The sequence below is a fragment of the Acomys russatus genome, chromosome 27 (assembly GCF_903995435.1).
Source record: "Acomys russatus chromosome 27, mAcoRus1.1, whole genome shotgun sequence".
Lineage (NCBI taxonomy): Eukaryota > Metazoa > Chordata > Mammalia > Rodentia > Muridae > Acomys > Acomys russatus.
Genome location: NC_067163.1, coordinates 21565228 through 21586759, shown reverse-complemented (window position 1 = coordinate 21586759; position 21532 = coordinate 21565228). Strand labels below are relative to the sequence as shown.

General features: G+C 42.2%; 1 protein-coding gene across 2 annotated transcripts in view; it reads right to left on the bottom strand.

Annotated features, from left to right (window-relative positions):
• Window positions 1-6110: 6110 nt before the first annotated feature.
• The window catches only part of Fut10 (fucosyltransferase 10), a 64097-nt gene continuing 48675 nt past the window's right edge, over window positions 6111-21532 (bottom strand). For both annotated transcript variants that reach the window (XM_051169713.1, XM_051169712.1), the window contains exon 4: window positions 6111-6648. In XM_051169713.1, the coding sequence (XP_051025670.1) occupies window positions 6415-6648 (234 nt within the window). In that variant the 3' untranslated portion in view covers window positions 6111-6414. The remainder of the gene's footprint in view (window positions 6649-21532) is intronic.

The following is a 21532-nucleotide window of genomic DNA, read 5'->3' as shown; positions in this document are numbered from 1 at the left end:
AAAAATTTAAGAAACAATTAGGGCATTTTATAAAACAGTCAAGACTTCAAAGTTTTCTGAAACATAAACTAATTCCTTTTTAAACTATACTTTGAAGATTCCAAGACACATTACTTATGTAGAATTGTGCCCATCTTGCTCTAGGGTAATCAACTTATTTTACAGTGGTGCTAAAATTTTAATGTCAACTATTTGGCATTTACCACCTGTGCTGGTGCATACCTTTAATTCAAGCACTTGAAAGGCAGAGGCAGGCAGATCTCTGTGAATTTGAAGCCAGCATGATATACAAAAAGAGTTGCAGGCCAGGCAAAGATACATAGTGAGACCCTATCAAAAAAGAGATAGATATATAGATAGATAGATAGATAGATAGATAGATAGATAGATAGATAGAACCTTTACGAGGTAAGTAGGGCATGTAGGTGGATCAGTGTTGTTATAAAATAAACCTCAGAGCACTCACTCACCTACTGTTGTGTGAGCCACAGCAAGAAGACTGTCATCTATGAGCCAACCAGTCCCTCATCAGACACCAAATCTACTGGCTCCTTGAACTTAGATTTCCAAGCCTCCAAAAATTTACACCCAAAGAAGTAGGTTTTTGTTATTAGTAAGTCACCAAGTCTATGCTATTCTATAAAACAACCCAGGGAGACTAAGACAGAACTTGGTATCAGAAGTAGGGTGTTGACGTTCAAGTACCTAAAGTGGGTTAAGTGTCTTGGAATTGGGGAAAGGGAAAGCTAGAAGAGATCCCTGATTATTTTTAGCAGGAATTATGTTGGAATGGCTTTTTAAAAATGCATAATATGAGGCCTTTCAAGTTCAGGTCAGTACTGTGTAGGATTCGGTGTTCTGCAGACACTGAACTGGCTTTCCTATGTGTAATACATAAAGTATGACTGGAAAAGTGATGCTCATTTTCACTTTTCTCCCAAGTAACATACTATGCATTCGGTTACTAATAATGATAATAGCCCTAACTGATGTTCTAGCCACCAGAAACTAGTCTTTAAGCCAGTGAGCACTTAGTCTCGGAAACTTCAGATTTGTTACATGACCTAAAGTCAAAGTTGTCTTCATTTTCAGATACAGAGGTGAAGACTATTGGTGAGCATTAGTAATATCTTCATAAAAATTCTGGTAGGTTTTCCAACCACCTTCTCTATTCTCACTGCTAAATAATAAAGTCCTGAGACCTTGAGGCATAGTTTCCAGAAGCCTCACAGAGAGTTCAAGGTATAGCAGGGCTTATCTCAGAGAGATGCCCATCTAACTTGTGTTTAATGGAAGAGGTTTATAATGGGCACATAAAAGCCATAGTGTTTCTCATGGATTCTGTCTGGGTGGAAAGAGGCCTATGATGAAGATGCTTTCAAGCTGATATGATTCTAAGAGCAAAGAGTAGGACGTTAAATCTACCCGTCTTGGCTAATTTTATGTCAACCGGACACAAGCTAGAGTCGTCTGAAAGTTGAAAGAACGCCTCCTTAAAATACAGCTGTTTGAAACTCTGTGATTGTGAATAATCTAAGTGAAATATACTGAGGCACCAAAGTGACTATTTCACTGGCATTCCTTATGGCGGTCCTTTGTAGCAGTTCACAGAAAGTGAGGTAAAGAGAAGTGTGGCATGAGTGCAGCTTCTATTTGCAGACAAGAGGCCTGTCAGATTAGGAGCCACTCCTCACCCTATAAAAGTGATTATCAGAAGCAGAAAGGTATCTTACTAAAGAAAACCTAATGAAAGAAGGAGCAAATGCTAAGAAACAAAAATAAGTCTCAAATCTGTAGGTCAAAGTATAGTCCTTTAATGTCTCACTTATTTTCATTGAAATATACTCCATTAAAATATTTGTATTAACCACTCCCTTTGCCTCTCTCATCCACCGGTCATGACGTGAAGAGAGTTCTCTCTTCCCCTCACCAGCTGCAGCACTCATGAGACCTGGTCCTGCACCTCACCTGGGCAGGACAATAGTGCTGGTCCTCATTGAGGGGGAGCAAGTAAGTCATCCCCAGGTCAGGTTAGGAAGAACTGGCCCTGTTATTTATCTGCTGAGAGGTAGTGTGAGTGTGGAGGGGATGCTTCCTTCACTCCTCACCACTTGCAACAGTCAGAAGAACTGGCCTTGGTGTCACAGGAGCAGGAGAGCTAGCTCTGACCCCTCACTTGTAGCAGTTGGGAGAGTGGGCCTTGCACCTTGCCTGCCCTGAAGGCAAGGCACGAGTGAGCCAGATCCATGGGTGTGAGAGTGTGAGAGCTGCCTCAGCACTTCCTGGGATGCAGCACTTGGTAGGGTGAGCCCCAGACCTTGATTGGGCAGCACAGATGAGCTGGCTCTGGAGGCCTGGTTTCAGATGAGCTGACCTGGAGGGTGTGAGAGCAGGAGAGCTGACCCTGCCTCCTGCCAGGGAGCTGGAGAGCTCACCCTGGTGGTGCAGATAAGGGAAAGCCTGTGGGCTGATCAGATCAGCTACCACCCAGGCCCAGAGCCAAGGCCCTGAGTTGGTCCAGCCCCAAATCTATATCATCTGCGAATGGTTGGGATGCGTGGAAGGGCCAGTCTTGTTGACTTAAAGCTCCAGGATCTCCATGAGACAGGGCAACACCAGAATAACTGGGAGGACTCCTGGAGAAGATGCAATATTGAAGGTGCCACAGAAGGTAGAGATCTCGAACCAGACCAATGACTCATTGCAACGAACATTTGCTAGTAAAGATGTGAGGACAGAGGAATGTACTGCACAATATACTGTGACATAGTACAGCTTCCGCACTAAGATGTTTTCTAATGCTCTGGTTGTTGCTGTTGTTGCTGGTGTGTGTGTGTGTTTTATTTTGAGGGGTAGGTTTCAAGGGTTAAGGGCAGATATGAAGAAATTGAAAGAATCAATTAAAAGTTTTAGATGTTTTTATTAATTCCTTGAGAACCTCATACAATGTATTTTGATCATATTCACCCACAATTCTTTTCCCCATCTCTTCCCAGATACACCTGCCCACACGTGGCCCACAATGTCATATCCTTTTTGTAACAACCCACTGTGTATTATCCATTCATTTCTGGGTGTTGAATAATCTACATGAGCAGTGGTGACCTACCAAGGGTGAACTACACCCTTAAAGAAAAACGACTCTTCCCTAGAATTCAACAACCATCCACAGTTCCTCAGTTGCTGGTCAGGGTTCAAAAATTCTTTCCCATTCCACACCATATTGACTGGCTTGATCTTGTGTGGATAAGCACAGCCTCTCTGAGTTCAGGAGTGTCGCAGTCCTGTAATGTGCAGAAGACACTATGTCACCCCAGTCCTCCATGACCTCTGCTCCTCAGAAAATTTCTATTGACAAACTGAAAGAGGGAAGGAGGGGGAGAATGGAAAGATACAAGTGAGGGGACAACAACTGAGATGTAATATGAATAAATTATTTAAATAAAAAAGTAAAAATAAATCAATAAAAATCAAAATTTGGAACAAACAAACAAAAACAGACGTCAACAATTATAAGAGCCAGAGAACCAGGATATCTATTACAAGATAGTGTCTTCTAGACTTGGCAAGGGCATTGCACGCATGAAATCTTAACAGAAGGGTTGCCTAAATAAGACCTGCACAATGACCAGTTGACATGCCAGTGGGAATGGATGAAATCACACAAGGGCTCATCCCTTCCTAAAGAGCTACAGGCAATGAGTGGCTGCTGAGAGAGAAAGAATCAGATTCTCTAGGTACATGCCCACTGACAGGTGACCTGATATCACCTAGTCAGCCCTACCCAATGGCTGTGGGTAGCAGCCATTGGAGAGACGCACAACTAGTCAAAGTGCTGAGAATAATTGGCCGAGTGCTCAGCCATAAATAGGACATCTATCTCAAACATCTACCCCTAGTCAAGGCTCAGGCAACACTGAAGAAGGGGGGCAGTGTGAAAAAAGTGTAAGAGCAAATAGGTAGGAAGTTGTAAAATGCTGTCTTCTAGACACAGCACGGCTATCATACCGATGAACCCAGAGCAGCTGGGGTTACCTGTATACGACCTGCACAGGTCATGTCAGTCACAGTTGCTGTAAAAGTGGGACAGATTATCTCCAGGCTCCATGCCTTACAAAGGAGCTATTTACAACTGAGGATGTGGCACCTGACAGTGCTCCTATGTACCAGGGTATGGCCACTCACCCATGCACATATGAGTGGCCCTAACTGGATTTAATGTGTTCTAATATGCTTTTTATGTCCATCCTCGATATTAGAGCTTTCACCTTGTCTTGTCGTATCTGGTTTTGTCCTGTTTGGCTGTTGCCTTTGCTCTTTTCTGAAGAGGACATGGAGGTGGAGTGGATCTGCAGGAAAGGAGAGGTGAGAAAGAGCGGAGGGAGGAAGAACTACAGTTGGGGTATATTGTATGAGAGAATAATCTATTTTCAATTTTAAAAAAGACAGAGTTAGGAGGAGTAGACATTGCAGGGATATTGGGAGAGGTGGGGAAGAATCATATTCATCACTACATACTTGAAGCTCTCAAACATGTTTTTAAAAATTGCCTGAAATATTGAGATTTAAGGCACATGCAAGCAGTGGGTATTTGTCTTACACTTTTATGGGAAGAGAAGCTACTGTGTTATTTTGTCAAAGGTTGCAGACCACTTTTGAGGATTCAGAAAGGATTCCACTTCATTTAGTAAATAGTTTAAAGCCTACCTTTCACCAAAGACCCTTTTCAAACACTTACTGCCTTGCTGTTACTAGATGGAATGCTGAGAACCCCCTCTGTTCTCAATACTGTCTAAAATACAGCCACTCCTTCCTCCAAAGGGCATATTTTTCTTGAAAAACACACATCTAAGCCAGCTTATCCCCACTGTACTGAAAGTGCCTATAAAATTAAACATCTTAAATTTTGATGAGTAATTAAAGAATGTTACAAATTGAAAAAGCAGTTCAGTCACTTCTTCTTAGGATACAAACCCAAGGCCCAGAGAGGTTAAGCTATTTGTCTGAGATCATGTTTAGTCCATGTCAGAAGTGGGATGGAGGAGAAACACTCCACAGGCTCTCCCACCAGCAAGGTGACCCTAGTACTTAAAAAGATTATGCTGCTTTTTTAAAAAGATTTTATTTATTTATTTTATGTATAAGTGCCTTGTCTGCATGTAGAAGAAGGCATCAGATTCCACTATAGATGGTTGTGACCAACCATATGGTTGCTGGGAATTGATTTCAGGACCTCTGGAAGAGCCGCCAGTGCCTTTACCTGTGGAACCATTTCTCTAGCCTGCTTTTAATCCTCATTTCTTCACGGCTGAAGAGTGATGACTTGTCTTCCCATGTAAAGAGCACAGAAGTCAACATACCCATTACCAGAGGCTTTTGGGTTGACTAGAAGTCTTCCTACCATCTAATGGAAAGAAAGCCAGTGTTGTTTCTCCTTATTTCCAGAGAGCTGCAGTGGGTAACCAGATAATATGGCTGAACCTTTTGCAGCAGTATCAGAAACTAGGAAATGCTCATCGTGGCCTACCTGCCTACCATGACAGGCTGTATCCATCATCCTAATGACGATCAGCTTCAACCCAAAGAACAGACAGGGCATTTACTCCCCTCACCTCAATCAAAATGAATGGCTGGTTGCCACGAATCTGACAATTTTTCCTGTCTTGTTCCGTATTATCAGAACAATTAGTGACATCTCACTGATGGAAAAACTAGGCAGAGTAATGTCTTTATATAAAATTCAGGGGGAAATGGGAGGAGGGCAAGGATGAAGTGAATATAGATGAGGCTAGCAAGGTGGCTTGGGGTGTAGAGAGGCAGGAAGACATGCATGTATCCACTGGACTGGGAGAGCAGAGAAGCTTAACACAGCTTGTCTTACTCACTCACATGCCCGAGAGCAACAGATGGACTCTCTCATTGCCAAGTTCTAACGTGCTTCATTCATTCTTAGTATCAAGAATCTGGACTTGCCAAATACCAGTGATCTGCTGACAGGGAGGTGAGCATCGCCCACTCACGGCTAGAGGGAGGTGAGCATCGCACACTCACTACTAGAGGGAGGTGAGCATCGCCCACTCACAGCTAGAGGGAGGTGAGCATCGCACACTCACGGCTAGACGTGCAGCAAGGAAGGCACTTGACCTGAGGTCAGTTTCCAAAGAAGACAGCGAGTACATGGCTCCAAGCACATAAGCTGAAGGCAACCAATGTCCAAAGTCTACTTTTTTTAGTATAAAAATATAGAGGCGACCCCTAAAAGTAATTCACAGCTATTATTTGACAGAGCTCTTTGTGAGAACCGCTGCAATCAAGTCGTATCCTAAGGGATACTCGGTGGAATAGCTATTATCATCCAATATTAAGGCAACCAAGAAAATGAACCTCATCCTGTCATTCCAGTACCTTTTAAAATTAGTCCTTAAATACTAGGGCCCAAAATTCTTCAGATGAAAAGTTTTGATTCCTCTCCACTAGCCACCTCAGGGCCTGGGCTTCTTTCTTAGCCTGCTGAAAGCTGGGTAGCCACAGCTCTCTCAGTGATCTCCCACGTAGAGCCGGAGAAGCTGGAGATGAGAAGGTGAACAAGTTAGGCTCTGGGCAGCTCAGGTGGTTGACTTCTGCTTTCCATTGTTTGGGTGGTAAGCCCTGCATTGAGAGAAAGAGAAAAAAGGAATTAACACATAGTGTAAGGAAATGCAGTCCCCGTGTGCCTGCTACTCAACAACAGGACACAGCACACTTTCCGCAAAGCAAATACTGTGCCCTCCACAGTCTCAGCAGTTACAGGGTTGAAGTGGCACAGGATAAGTACCGGAAACTCCACCAGGCACTACCTGAGACAGCCTCACTTAATTCTCCTGGCAGGCAAAGGAAATAAATACAACCACCATATTTTACAGAGGTGGGAAGTGGAGTTCTAAGTACTGTCCTAAAACAATATGTCCACACACCTAAGGCTGGGCCTACTTCGCTTCAGAGTCTGCTTCCCCTGCCTTGCTTGTTGTCTTATTCAATTACTTGTCTTCAATGTCACCTATGCCTATATCCTCCTCTGCGTAGGATAGTTTTATAATGTAACATAGTTCTTGATATTATGATGTGACACTAGTCACTTTTCTACTGCTGTGACAAAACACCATGGTGATGACTGTTTATTTTTTAAAAAGTATTTGATTAGGTTTACAGTTTCAGAGGACTAGAGTCTTTGATAGTGGAGCAAAGGCACAGCAACAGAAAAGCTGAGAGCTCACATCCTCATCTACAACTAGGAGGCAGAGGGCTGGAGAGATGGCTCAGAGGTTAAGAGCATTGGCTGCTCTTCTAAAGGTCCTGAGTTCAATTCCAAGCCACCACATGGTGGCTCACAACCATCTACAATGAGATCTGGTGTTCTTTTCTGGTGTGCAGATGTACATGCAGGCAAAAACACTGTATATATAAAATCAACAAATAAAGCTTTTTAAAAAATAAGTAGGAAGCAGAGAGGACACATGGGGGATGGTGTGAGTCTTTTGAAATCTCAAAGCCTGCTCTCCCTCCACCCCATGATACACCTCCTCAAATAAGGACACACCTCCAAATCCATCTCAAAAAGTTTCACCAGTTGGGAACCAAAAAATCACATGCTTTCCCCTCCCCCACACCTCCCCCACAAACCCATGAAACTTCATGTTCTTTCTGTCTCTAAATAAATAAATAAATTTAAACATGGCTAGAAGTTACCTCTAAGGGAAGTTACCTCACGGCAGCTTGGCCGTGCATACGCCAATGAGTATATGGGCAACACAAATTGGACCTGATTTCTTTTTTCTTTTTAGGGGGAAGGCACCAGGGTGGGAGGAGGAATGGGAAGCAAGTGTGATCCGGGTACATTAAATGAAATTCCCAAATGGAATCCGCAACAAAACGGAGCCTGAGTCGTGCATGGGGCCTGCCCTGGAGTATGTCTGACATGCCTAGAATCACTCCATTAAAGAAAACTGGCTTTCTCTCTTCCAGCAGCTATCCATTGCAAACAGCTGGAGAAATGCAATAAGGTTTCTCTAATGTGAAACATACCTGAAATCTGTAATTCAACTAGTAGCAATATACCAATTTTAATGTGTTAGTGATAACGTGTGTGTGTGTGTGTGTGTGTGTGTGTGTGTGTGTGTGCGTGTGTGTGTAGTGGCTATTAAGAAGCTAGGTAAAGGGTATATAGAAATCAGCTTTTCATAACTCTTCCATTAATAAAATTTGTTCAAGAGAAACATTTTTAAAGGCAATGGTAAATGCTATAATATTCACAGGAAAACTGATATTTTCATAGAACTATTATGCTGAGTTATGTCATAAACACTGGAGTAGAGTGAGGATTCCCCACACATTTGTCAGAAAGCTACTGGGCACCTTGACCAGCCAAACCCAGGGAGCAAACCGAGATAACCACGAAGCAGTGTCAACTCGAGAAAGAACAGAATTCCTACAATCAGCAAAGACTAACTTAGAAAGAAGTCACCAGAAAAAAGTAAGCCAACAAGAAAAAATACTAATTAGAAGGAAAGAAAAAGCTATATAGGTAAGAAATAAGATATAGTATACTATATAGCTAATCCCAGCACTTGGGAGACAGAGGCAGCTGGAGCTCTGGATTTGAGGCCATCCTGGTCTACAAAGCAAGCCCAGGATAGCCAAGGCTATACAGAGAAACCCTGTCTCAAAATTTAAAAAAAAAAAAAAAAGCTGATTTCTGAATAAGCTATATAACATAATCATATGAACATTGACTATCAAGACAATATAAATATTGTTTTAGAAATATCAAATAAATGTCAAGATGATTACATAATAGCTAATTATTGTAGTTTCTGAAAAAGCAAAAAGAGTGTTTTAAATGTGTTGGATTATTTGATGCTTCACCTATATGCATAACTGTCTTTCACTAAAAATACGTTTTTTTGGAATAAAAATGACATTAACGCATCAGGTTTATAATTATTACAACCCTATTCTATCTAAAATTTTAAAAGCAGCAGAGCAGTAAACCAAATTTGGAAATCTAATAGCAATTTTGATGCTACCATAGTTAGGTCAGTATACTTTCTTTTCCTTAAAATGCCCATAGAAATCATATGAGAAGACACAGGATGTTTACTCTGAAGGAGAGGGGGCTGTGGGTGAACAGCTGTGGGACTGTCGAGGGAAGTGTGAACTAGTTTACTTGGGAAGGCCACCCTTCCCTCCCCAACCCTCCCTCTTGTCAGCCTGGTTTCCAAGGGCCTGGCACCATTACTGAAGAAACATCAACCATCTCCATCTTCAGGCTTGGCCTAACATTAGTGCTATGCCCAACACATCATTTTATACAAAGCTAGAGACCAGAAAGGAAACTAGGGAGCTCTTATTAAAACCAAAGTGCAGGGGAGAACAGAGCTTTGTAATAAGGGGTGAAAGCAGAAGTGGGTAGGGTGATACTGCATCTTGGAGTCTGTTCTGAGGCTTTATTGGCATAGGCATGGAAAGTGCATTTCACTCCCTTGGACCAGTGTAGGAAGAAACACATAACCATTTATCTCTGATGGTTTTTAACTTTGGGTCTGTTAAATGCTGCTTATGGGACCTAAGATTCAAGATAGGTGTTTGGGAAAGGAGACAGCTGGCCTCTTTACACGCTTGGGGTCTCCTATCAATGTGTGTCAGCTGTGTGGTAAGAAGGTTGAGACCAGCACCTGCTGCTTTCAGTTTACCTTTTAGCTTTGGACTTCTTTATAACTAAGTAGTGATGAGCAGTTTAAAGACTGCTTTCCACAATGATAGCAAATTGAAGTTGTTGAGTTGCCTTTTCGACAAATGGCCCCCTCTCACAATTCCCTAACTCTTAGCCTACTGGAAAAAATGCCACAAGAATTCTTTGCAAAGACATTAAGACATTTCTGAACAGAGAGAACCAAATGGCAGGTCATGAAGAAATTCTCAGACTGAAAGATGCAATAGCAATACAAAGCTCAAAAGACCAGAAGTAGATTCAAAATTGAGTTGTTTTTGCTAGGCTTTGTGTTGAGGTACTCTTGCGTTGCTTTGGGCAGGCACTGCGTTGCTATACACTTGGGTTGCTTTGATCTAGCATTACGTTGATGTACACCTGGGGTCTCTTTGGCTAGGCATTGTGTTAGGGTACACTAGGAGGAGGAGCTAGTAGATGCTGTTAATGGCATCCCAAGGTGATAACCACAGACACTGGTCCAGTTCTCATCAGTAGAAGAACTGGAGGCGGGTAGCTAAGAATGGATCACAAAAAAAGAATCTTGGGAGACATATAAAACACCACACAACTGTCAGAACTGATGAAGGATAAATGAAACTGCCTTTTAAAAGTAATGTCATCACCCATGCTGGAAACATGATAGTGACGACCTGTACAATTTGAATCATCAGCCAGCTAGTGACTGTACTGGCCACGTAAGTTTGGGAGTCTTCCTCAACCATGACCCTGCATAGATGTTTATATGAGGCCATCAGTAATAAGAGCATTTTTTCTGCCACTCAAGAGAAGGGTCCACTGAATGGTATAGTGTTAAGTTCCATCCGAAGGTGACACTACAGAGAAAAGAAATGTATGAAATGTACTGTTTTCAGTCTAAGATTCTACCAGAAATATTTCACAACATAACCTGAAGTACATTTGATGAAACAGTTATGACATTTTTAGAAATAACTACGTTTCTCCACCTCCTTCCAGCTGAGGACTTGAGTAGAAAAACCAGCTGTTTCTAAATGATTTTTTTTAATATTCTGCTTCCAAAGAGAATGGGTCTCCTAGGGCAACAAAAAGCAGATTCTGAGAGTCCTAAATTTCTTAACTCTCCCACAGTCTATTAGAGAACTGAATTACAAAGAGTGAGAAAAAGTAAACTATAACTTCGGGCATTAAACAGGAAAGAGGAGCTGGACATGGTGGCACACACCTTTAATCACAGTACTTGGGGAAGCAGAGGCAGGTAGGTCTCTGTGAATTCGAGGCCAGCCTGTTCTACAAAGCCAGTCCAAGACAGCCAAGTCTACACAGAGAGAGCCTGTCTCAAACAAACAAACAAACAAACAAACAGGGAAGAGGTGGCTGCCACACAAACAGGTAGCAAGGGATGAGCAAAACTTTCCACAAATTCCTAAAGGTCAAGAATCATCTACTTTGTCCTTGTGGAACACCTGGAAGGCCCAAGTGCAAATGAAGTTCAAATGCACTCAAATCATCTCCTCTATGGTCTTCCATTAAATACCCAAGAAGTAAGGTAAAGGCAGAACAGAAAACCCAAAGTGCCCCCCTTCTTTGTTACAAGGTAAGGGTGGTGGACAATCAAGAACTCCAGATTCTTTTCACATAAAGAAAACCATATTGAGCCACTAAGGGAACAAAATAAAAATCCTTCTACCCCTGGATCTACTTCCATGGAAGAAACAAAATAAGAATCATCTTTCTAATGGTTGAGGGGAATCTAGAAGCCATTTTGTGACTGACAGGCTACAATAACAGTAGAGGTCACTGAGGTCATCTGCCATTGGAATTCTCACATCCAAACCACCCAGAAATACAAGGTATCATCTGACTCCCATGGGAAGTAGACTCAGGAAAATCCACACAGCTTTAGCCCTACATGCAGAAATCAGAGGCTGCCTGGGTCTGAGTCTTCTAAAACAAAGAGCCTAGTACACCAGCCATGAGCTGACCACATCATAGGCCACAAAAGCAGTTTACAATAAGGTAAGAGGGAAAACATTGAAGCCTATGGGGGGAGGGCGGAGGCAAGTAACAAAGGTCTAAGGCAACAGCACAAATAGTAGAGTACTTGTCTGATATATTCAAAGCCCAGGGGTGCAGCATTGGGGGAGGGGGAGGCAGTAAACGCAAAATCAAACTCCAACTCCACTCCTAACAGACTGACTAGAGCCAGACAGTGACAGAAGCATAGGCACTTTAAATACAATGGCTAGACTACCTCCATGTCTGCCCCTCTGTTACTTGCAGTGCAGCAATCAGTCGAGAACCACCAGGGCACATTAAAAAATAAGACTGAAAAAAATGTAAGCATTGTTAAAAGAAGAAGAAATGAACGGAACCAGAATCGGAGATGACTCAGATGCTGGCCTTACCAATGGCCAGTAACGTGCTAAAAATACACAGTGGTTAATGCAGGAAATAGGCATAGTAGGGTCAGAAACATAAAATGAATCAAATAGAAATGCTGTTCCAGTAGCTGATGAGATGTTGAACCTGGTGATGCCTAAGCTGCTTTCCATTGATGCTCTATGACTTCAATGGTTTTTGTTTACTGGGTGGGGGCATGCCATAGTGTACAGGTGGGCATGAGAAGAAGACAGCCACTCCTTCCCCCACATACGTTCTAGGAAGTCTAACTCAGGTCACCGGGCTTGGCGACAAGCATGTTATCCTGCTGAGCCATCTCACCAGCCCGCCCGCCCACCTGTCTACGATTTCTAAGCCACCACTTCAAGATACTGAGAGAAGAAAAACAAAACGAGGGCATGTGTGGTGTCTACGTGGGAACTGTGAGGTGATCAATAATCTCCAGCTTGGAACTGTCCCCTCACATCCTCTCTCGGTAACATAAAAAGCTAAGGAATTTCCAGGCGACTTTTATTACAGTAAACCCTATTAACCTGAAGCCACACTGCTTAGCTTTGCATAAGTAGAAATAGGAAACACTTAAATTCTCCTGTACAGTCAGGTCAGAAGTCTACCCTCTCTTTCTATTAAGAGTGTTTATCACTCTAATACCTCCAAAGTCATCCAAAATACATAAAATATTGTTTAACATTTAAGAAGCATTTTGACTCAAGGTATGTTCATTGGGCAATTTTTAACAGCTAGTATCTGTGCTACAGGAAATACTAGTTTGTACATTTAGTAGATATTAGGTAAAAAGTTTGTTCATAGCTAGATTAAGGGCTAAGCGCTGGGGAAAGGGCTCAGTGATCAAAAGCTCTCTCCATTAGGACCACAGTCAGACTCTGAGAAACTATGGAAAGTTGGGTACATGGTAGCTGACACCCACAATCCCCGGCTGCTGAGGTGGGATGGCAGGTCAAGGTGGGGTGCCCCAGAAGCTCACAGGCAGCTAGCCTGGTGTACACAGCAGTACCACACAACAGAGGTCCTGTTTCAGATAGGGTGGAAGGTGAGAGCCAACCTGAGTTGGTCATCTGACCTCCACAGCTACCCTGTAGCACATGTGACCACACTCACATCACACATGAAAGTGCTCTTTTCTCCCTCTCCCTCTCCCCTTCTCTCCCTTCCTTCCTCCCTCCCTCCTTCTCTCTTTCTTCTTCTTCTTCTTCTTCTTCTTCTTCTTCTTCTTCTTCTTCTTCTTCTTCTTCTTCTTCTTCTTCTTCTTCTCTCTCTCTCTCTCTCTCTCTCTCTCTCTCTCTCTCTCTCTCTCTCTCTCTCTCACACACACACACACACACACACACAGGAATTCATTCATTGGTGACTTATGGTTATGACAAGGGTGCTTATTTAGTACCAATGGCTATATCTTGCCAGAGAATTCTGAAATGTGACTCTGACTCCATTTAATTCTGTCTTTTGTTACTCAAATATGCACTTTCTTGGTGGTTAATGGAGTCACTGTTAACAGCTGGTGCCCTCAGGACTGGGGCAGATGTACTAAAAAGTTTCTTCCAATAATGAGGATGGCCCTTTGGAAGATTCTAGTAGAATCTAGACTGTAAATATTCATGTTCCCCATCATAGACTCTTTCCTTCACAGAGCCCATCAAAGTTTATTTCCATAATTATTCAATGATGTCTGTTCAAACTTACAAAGGCAATGTCTTTTATCGATGGCCATTATCTAAGTAAGTCATTCCAAAACGAGGGAACAGCCTTAATAAAATAGTTTTACAGCATTTTTTTCCAGTAAATAAAATGGAGATGTTCAAGTAAAACAGTATTCACTGGACACAAATTTTAATTCCATTCTCTCCCAAATGCCCACAAGATGAAAATAATATATTTTGTGTTATGGTGTAGATTCATGAGGAAAAATTTAAATGATGAAGAAAACAATGTCCAAGTTTTAGAAATTGTGACGTTAATAGATGGGCAGCAAATAGATGGCCAGAGAAAGACCAGTCCTAACACACAGCAAGTACACTGATAGCTTGATAAGAGACAGAATCCCTGGGTGTGGCTTGAAAGATGAGGGGGACAGCAAAGTAAAGGCTATCTGTTGTTGAGTAAGAAGAAACTTAACTACCCATATCACCACTCTGCACACAGAAAAATGATGCTCACCATGCACGGCCAAAATAGGTCTGCTTTCTAAGAATTTGAAGAGTGAGACTTGATTCCCTTGATAATAATGAGTTACACTTTACTCTGTGGGCAAGACAGGAGGGGTGTGCAAGCACAAGATAGAGAGCAACCTTGCAAGTCAGTTCTCTCCTTCTATCCTGTGTGTTCTCGGGATCAAACTCGGGATGTCAGCCTTGGCATCAAGCACTATTCAGTGCTGAGCCGTCTCCCTGGCTTCATGGCGAGACCTTAGATTCCCAGGGGTGAGAGTACCTAGATGAGTGTAAGGCCATTGTATTCCAGCAGATACCTGATTGTAATTTAGATATGAGGTACCCCCCCCCCAAAAAAAAGCTCAAAAACTTGGTGTTCAGCTGGTAGTACTGTTCCACAAGGCTCTGGTCACTGAGGGCTCCTCAGGGAGTCCCTCTCCCTCTCCTTACACCCCTGCCTCCTGTCTTCCACTTTCATTCTGCCCTGAGGTGAATAACTGGCCCCATTCCTACTGCCATGGTGTTTCCCTGTTAACATAAATACACACATACACACATGCTCAAAGACTGTGGACTGAAATTTCTGAGTCCTTTTGCCCCACACTATCTTTACTAGGGGTGATATGACTGACATACGTCTCACATGCCTAAAGAGCTCAGCGCTCTCTTGTTGCAAGCAGGGCTTGACCAAATGCATAAGTCACTGCCCTCTGTGTGACCTCCCTGCAAAGATAACCACTGACATCATGGAAGTCCTCATAACCATATCCCAACCCACTACAAAAAGGAGTCGAGCTCCTGAGGGCACTCTTTCTTTAACCGAGACGATAAATTGTATCTCCGCTCTACTCTGCAGAAACAGTCCTGAGAGGCAGGGCATGTGTCTCTGTGGATAAGTACAAAGATTTAGCCAGCGCAGTTCATGGGAAAGCCCTGTCACACCCTCACACCTGCCCCCCTTCCTTCCTTGCTTCGTTCACCACTTCCTCTCCTCTCTGGGGTTAGACGCCCTAATAAAACCCAACTCCTTAAGACTCTGTTTCCATTTTTGCTTTCTGTGGACACCAAGCTAGCAGTGCACTCTTCACCTGATGACAATAAATGCTGCCTCCACAGCTGTGATAAAGAGGCCCCAATATTAATACAGATTGCGCTTACCCATCACCAGGCCTGAGAAGAGACAGCCTGCACAGACCACAGGAATCCTCCAGCAGACCTGAACAAGCTCTACTGGCAAGAACTAGGGAAGCATATGGAGCCTGTCTTGAGGTGTGTGGGCTGAGGTGAGAGCTGCATAGAATCGTTTTCACAGACCTGGAGGGACACACTTATGAAATTCAATGCTATAGCAAGGATGCCCAAAGCTGTTTCTTGTGACATGTTGAATAGCTCCTTGAAACTTGGACGTGATGACAGCCTTCTGCAAATAGAGATGTCAAAGCCTCCTTGGAGTAATACTGAGCAAGGTGGTCCAAAAGCTATGGGAGCTGGAAAAGCCAGGATAGGCTTTTACCGTGTGATTATGATCCCTGTGACAGAACACATTCCCCTTGTGATGGCAAGTTGGAAAGCAGAAGTGAGGTGATTGGCTATATTTTTTCTCAATTGTACATGGGGATCCATAATGTTACATTTAAATAGTAGTAAATATGCAGTATAACTTTTTTTTTTGAGACTGTCATTAAATTTTTCCCTTATCTTTCCTCCCTGGTCCAAACCCTCCCATGTACCCCTCCTTGGTCGCCTTCAAATTCATGGCCTCTTTTTTCAGTTTTTATTGCATGCATATATATATATATGCACATATATGCATACATTCTTAAATACAATCTGTTCAGTATATACAACGGTGCTTGTATGTATATTTTCAGGGTTGACCATTTGACCAATTGGTGTGCTTTTCCATGGGGAAGACCACCTCTCCTGCTCCCAGCCTTCTCTGATTACCTGTATTTCTTTGTAGGGTTGATACAGAGTTGTCGAGCCCAGTGCAAATGGATATATAGACACAAAACACTACTTCACCTAAAGGAACTTTGAAGAAAGGGCAAAAAGATTATCAGAGGCAGAGAGTCAGGGAGTCTGCTCTGAGGTTTGTTTCCTACCAATAGCAGAAGCTAAACCCATAGCATATCACCAACATGAACAAGGATGATACCAGTGGCCACAGCAAAGTGGACAGGAAAAAGCCCATGAGGCCTTGAGCCTATATTGTATAATATATATATATTATGTATATTATATTATTGTGCATGTTTATTGTACCTGATCCTTGCTACACAAAGACATTTATACACATATATATGACATACTGAGGAAAATTCCCTCCATACACTCTTCTCTCTGCTTTCTAAGCCTCCCAGTTCCACTAAGGCCCTTTGTTTCCATAGCCAATTTTGTTTCTCCTCAAGCATCATATTTTCTCATGTGGTTTTTGAGTCTATATAAAATCGTGAAACTACATATGAGATACGTTTATATGAGAATGGCTTAATTCATTTAACATTCTCTCCAGTTCACCCATTTCCTTACAAACAATTTTATGTCTTTATAGGAAAAAAAACACACACACACATTTTCTTTCTCCATCCCTCTGTCATGGGACACCATGCCTGATTGCACAGCAGCTGTTGTGGACAGTGCTGCAATAAATATTGGTGCGCAAGTTTCTCTGAGATATGTTGACTTGAAGTACTTTATGTAAATACCCAGAAATGGCATAGCTGTGTCACATGATAGATATATTCTTAGTTTCCTTAGGACCTGCCACACTGATTTCCATAGAGGCTGGACAACTTTCCCTCCCCACCAGGGTTCCCTTATGCCCCTTACCTCATCACCATTTGCTGTTTTCTCGATGACAGCCATTCTGAATGCAGTTGAAATTTCAGTGTTTTCATTTCTCTTTCTCTGGTGACTACTGAGGCTAAGCATTTTTTTCAAGTTTTAATGGCCATTTGTGTCTCATCTCTTAGGGGCTTGTCTGCTCAGCTCATTAGCCCACTTACTGTTTTTGTTTTCTGGTGTTAATATTTGCGGTTCTTTCTATTTTCCAGATATCAATACTCCTGTCTGAAGTATAGCTGACAACAATTTTCTCCCATTCTGTAGGCTGCCTGTTGCCTCTGCTGACAGCTTATTTTGCTGTACAGAAGCACTTTAATTTCTTGAAGCCCCAGTTGTCATTTCTGGAGGGCATTTGCTGTGTTCATCAGGGGCTATTGAGAAAGTTCTTGCTTATAACTTTCTTTACTCTGAAGTATTTTCCTCCAGGAATTTGGCTGTTCTTAAATTAAGGTCTTTGAGCCACTTTGAACTGATTTTTGAGCAAGGTTGGGGGGGGTCTAATTTCATTCTTCTGCTAGTAGAAATCCAGTTTTCAGCAAAATTCACTGAATAGGCAGTCTTTTTCCGGTGTGCTTTTTTTTTTTTTATCTTTGTCAAAAATGTATATAAAGTCTTCCATTTTGAGTCCTTGAGATGTGAATGGAATGGTTTTTTTTTGTGTGTTTACCCCCATTTCCCAACTTCTTCCAGATCCAACCCTCCCTCCCTGCCCCCCTCCACTTCATGACTTCTTTTATTTTTTTTTTTTCAAATAATCCATCCAGATCAATATGGGCTGTTCACATACTCCTGGGTGTGGGGCCATCCACTGGAGTATGGCCCCACCTACCAGTGGTCACACTCTTAAAGAAAATCGACTCTTCCTCTCTCAACAACTAATTGCCAATAGATCATCAGCTAGTGGCGGGACTTCCTGACCACTACCCTCCTCCATGCTGAAATTTCTGTCTGGAGCTTCCACAAGTCTTGTATGTGATGTCACGAACTCTAAGTTCATATGTGCAGCTGCCCAACTGTGCCCTGAAACCCCTATTTCAATCCTAACCCTAACCCTATCCACTACCTCTGATTCTTAACCATCTTTCTCCTTCCTCTTCTACAGTGATCCCTAAACCTTGGGAGCAGACGTGTAATATACACATCCCATTTAGAACTGAGACCAGGCTCTTAACCTTCACATCTTGAGCAGTTGTGTGTGTCTGTGTTAACTGCCATAAGCTACAAAAAGATGCTTCTCTAATAGGATTGAGAGATACACCAATTTATGAACGTAACGATAAGTCATCAGGAGTCGGTTTAGCAAAATAACAGCAGGTTCTCCCCTGGAGCCTCGATCAGTCTAGCCATATCACAGGTTCTTAGGCCTTATAACGGTGCCAGGTATGAGTGTTATCTTAGGGGAAACGCCTTGAATATAACCAGAACACTCGTGCCACAATTGCACCAGTGGGCATACCTCTCAGGCCAGTCATTTTTGAAGGCCATATAATTCACAGCCAGCTAAGACTCATAGCTACTTTTCTCCTGAGGTAGCAGGTATAGCATGTGCCAATACAAATGAACCTTCCAGGCCAGAAGTAGCTTGGTTTCTCCATGTGCTATGGCTTTCATATATGGGGTCTTCAACGAGGGTCTTACCCAAGATCTGGAGAGTTATCAAGAACAATGGCAATAGCCTGTAACATTTTGTTGGGGAGTCTATGGGACCAACAACTCCAAAAGAAGAGGTAACTCACTCCTGGTATTGGCTTTTGATAGCCTATAGGGTCTAGCAGGGGCACTGTCTTCCCATTAGAGAGTGTCTCCATTAAACGTCATACAAATGCTTCTACAGTAGCAGGTTTCCATATAACTGTTTCAAATGTCTGAAGTGTTAGCTACTCCTCCCTGTAGTCCCTCTTTTTCCCCCACTTATTCCTTCCTGTTCATTATTTTCCACTCCCCTTCCTGTCACCTGCATTCTATATCCCTTAAAGCCCACACCCAAGCTTCTGACCAGATATCCCAAAGGTATCTAAAGATTCAAAGCTAACTCCACAAATGTGAGAAAACATGTCATGTTTGTCCTTCTGGGTCTGGGTTATTTCACTAAGAATGATTGTTTCCAGCCCCATCCATTTACCTGCAAATCTCATGTACGTTTGGGTCATCTAAACTTACATGTGTACTTTTTACATTCATTTGTCAACTGCTACAAAAATGCTTGCTAGGTCTTCTACTGAGATTAGGTTAAATCTATATCAATTTTAGAACTGACTATATTGACTAAATCCTTGGACATGATTTATCTTGGCCACTGATTTATCTGACCATTGATTGAGCTCTTCCTCTGCTTCTCTAAACAGTATTTTTCACTTCTGCTGTGTGTTATTTTGTAACTGGTCAGGCATCTCTAATTAGTTCATGTTTTATGGTACCAAAAGAGCATAACAATTTTAAACTATTTATTTCTCTAGTTGTTTATTGCTAGGATATTAAAAAAAAAATCATTTTATCCACTTTGTGTACTTCAAGTTCATTCAGCTCGCAAATTAGTTCTGCTGTTTTCCTTGAACATCCCCTTGTTTAGTATCCCACCTTGTGTCTTAGTGCATTTAGGCTGCTGTAACAGAACACTGTGAATTCGGTGCTTCTTACAAGTCTGTAGCACGGGCAGCACAAAATCAAGGAGCTAGAAACTTCAGTGTTTGGTGACGGCTTGTCTCTTGCCACAAACATGAGCATCTTTGTGTGTGTGTGTGTGTGTGTCCCCATGAGAGATGCATATGCACACCAGGGGATTGTGGTATAGGTCCATGCACAAGGATGTGAAGAGTAGAGTAGGGGGTGGCCAGTGTCGTCTCTCACATTCTGTTTCATTCCCTTGAGATAGTGTCTCTCACTGAACCTGGACCATCATGCCCCAGCAAGGATCTTGTCTCTACTTTCTACATCAATGGAACTATAGGCCCACACACTGCCATAACGAGCTTTTCATGCGAGCTCATTACTCCCACCCCTAACTAAGATTCTCTGGACAGCTGATGGCTTCCGGGTGGGAGTCCACTCCCCTTAAAGGTGTGGCTTTGGGTAGGTTGACCATGCTCAGGTTCATAACCCGATACTCATGGGCATATGAGCAGTGCAATCAGACTCAATGAGTTTAAAAAAAAAAAAGAAAGAAAAGGACATGATGTTGGAGGATAGGGAGGTGGGGTGGATCTGAGAGGAGTTAAGGGAAGGGGTGTGGGTGGGTATGATCAAAATACATTGAGGAAGTTCTCAAAACTTAATAAAGATATTTTAAAATAAACACTTTTACTAATAATATTATATATCATAGCCATTCCTCAATAATCTCGCTACTTTAGATTCCTGTACGTGGCACAGAAGAATACTCAGGACTGTCATAATTCTTTCCATTTTCTGTGATCTACGTCTTAAAAGAGAGTAAAGGCAAATCTATACCTCTGAAAGTTCTGTTTTATGCCTTGATGTAGCCTGAGAATAAATAATTGTCACAGCATGGGAAATTAGTGTAGTCTGTGTTCCCATGTGTTACTGCAGTGTGTGCGTGTGCGTGTGTGTGTGCGCGCACACGCGTGCGCGAGAGAGAGCCTGTACCTTGCATTTTCCGTGATGCAGCACTATAAATTGTATCATAAAGGAAGTCATTAGAAAGCAGGATACAGTCTCTGAGAATGATGAAATATTTAGCGTTCTTGCTGCTGACCAAGATGCTGAGAATATACCAAGTAATTTTATGGCTTAAAATTTAGTCTATAAAATCAGGTAAGATTCTCAATTTTCATATTTGTTGAAATTAATAAACTGACACTTCAAATATATTAAATTTATCTAACCACGCATATATATGTATGTATATATTTTGTATACGTAAGTTTCACATAGTACCCACATAATACATAAAAATATCTATACTACTTATGTGATAACTAAAGCAAACATTTAATTACATCATGGGCCTTTGTGGAATTCAGATAAGATGTGTTTATAGGAGTCAGGAAAGATTATGATAGGTGGCAGAAAATAGTATATGAGGACCTTTCTTAATTTTGTAAAAAGTTGACACTAGCATTTCTGTTTCCTTCGATAAATACCATTTTAACAGTTTCAGTTACGCAGAAGAGTGGGGCCATTTGCAATGCAAAGAAGTATCAAAAGTAACCTAAAAATCTGAAGATGTACCCAAAGAAGATACGTAACGAGGAGCACCCAAGGGAGGATGCTTAAATCTCACTCATAAGGGGAACTACATAGAGACAGGTAGTGGTTGAAGAGAGGGAACAAGGTAGGAGAGGGAGCACAGAGAGAAATGAGAGTGGCAATCAGATCTGGGAAGAGGCTGGAGGACAAAAGGCCTGCAGAGAAAAGAGAGACTGTGGGTGGGGAC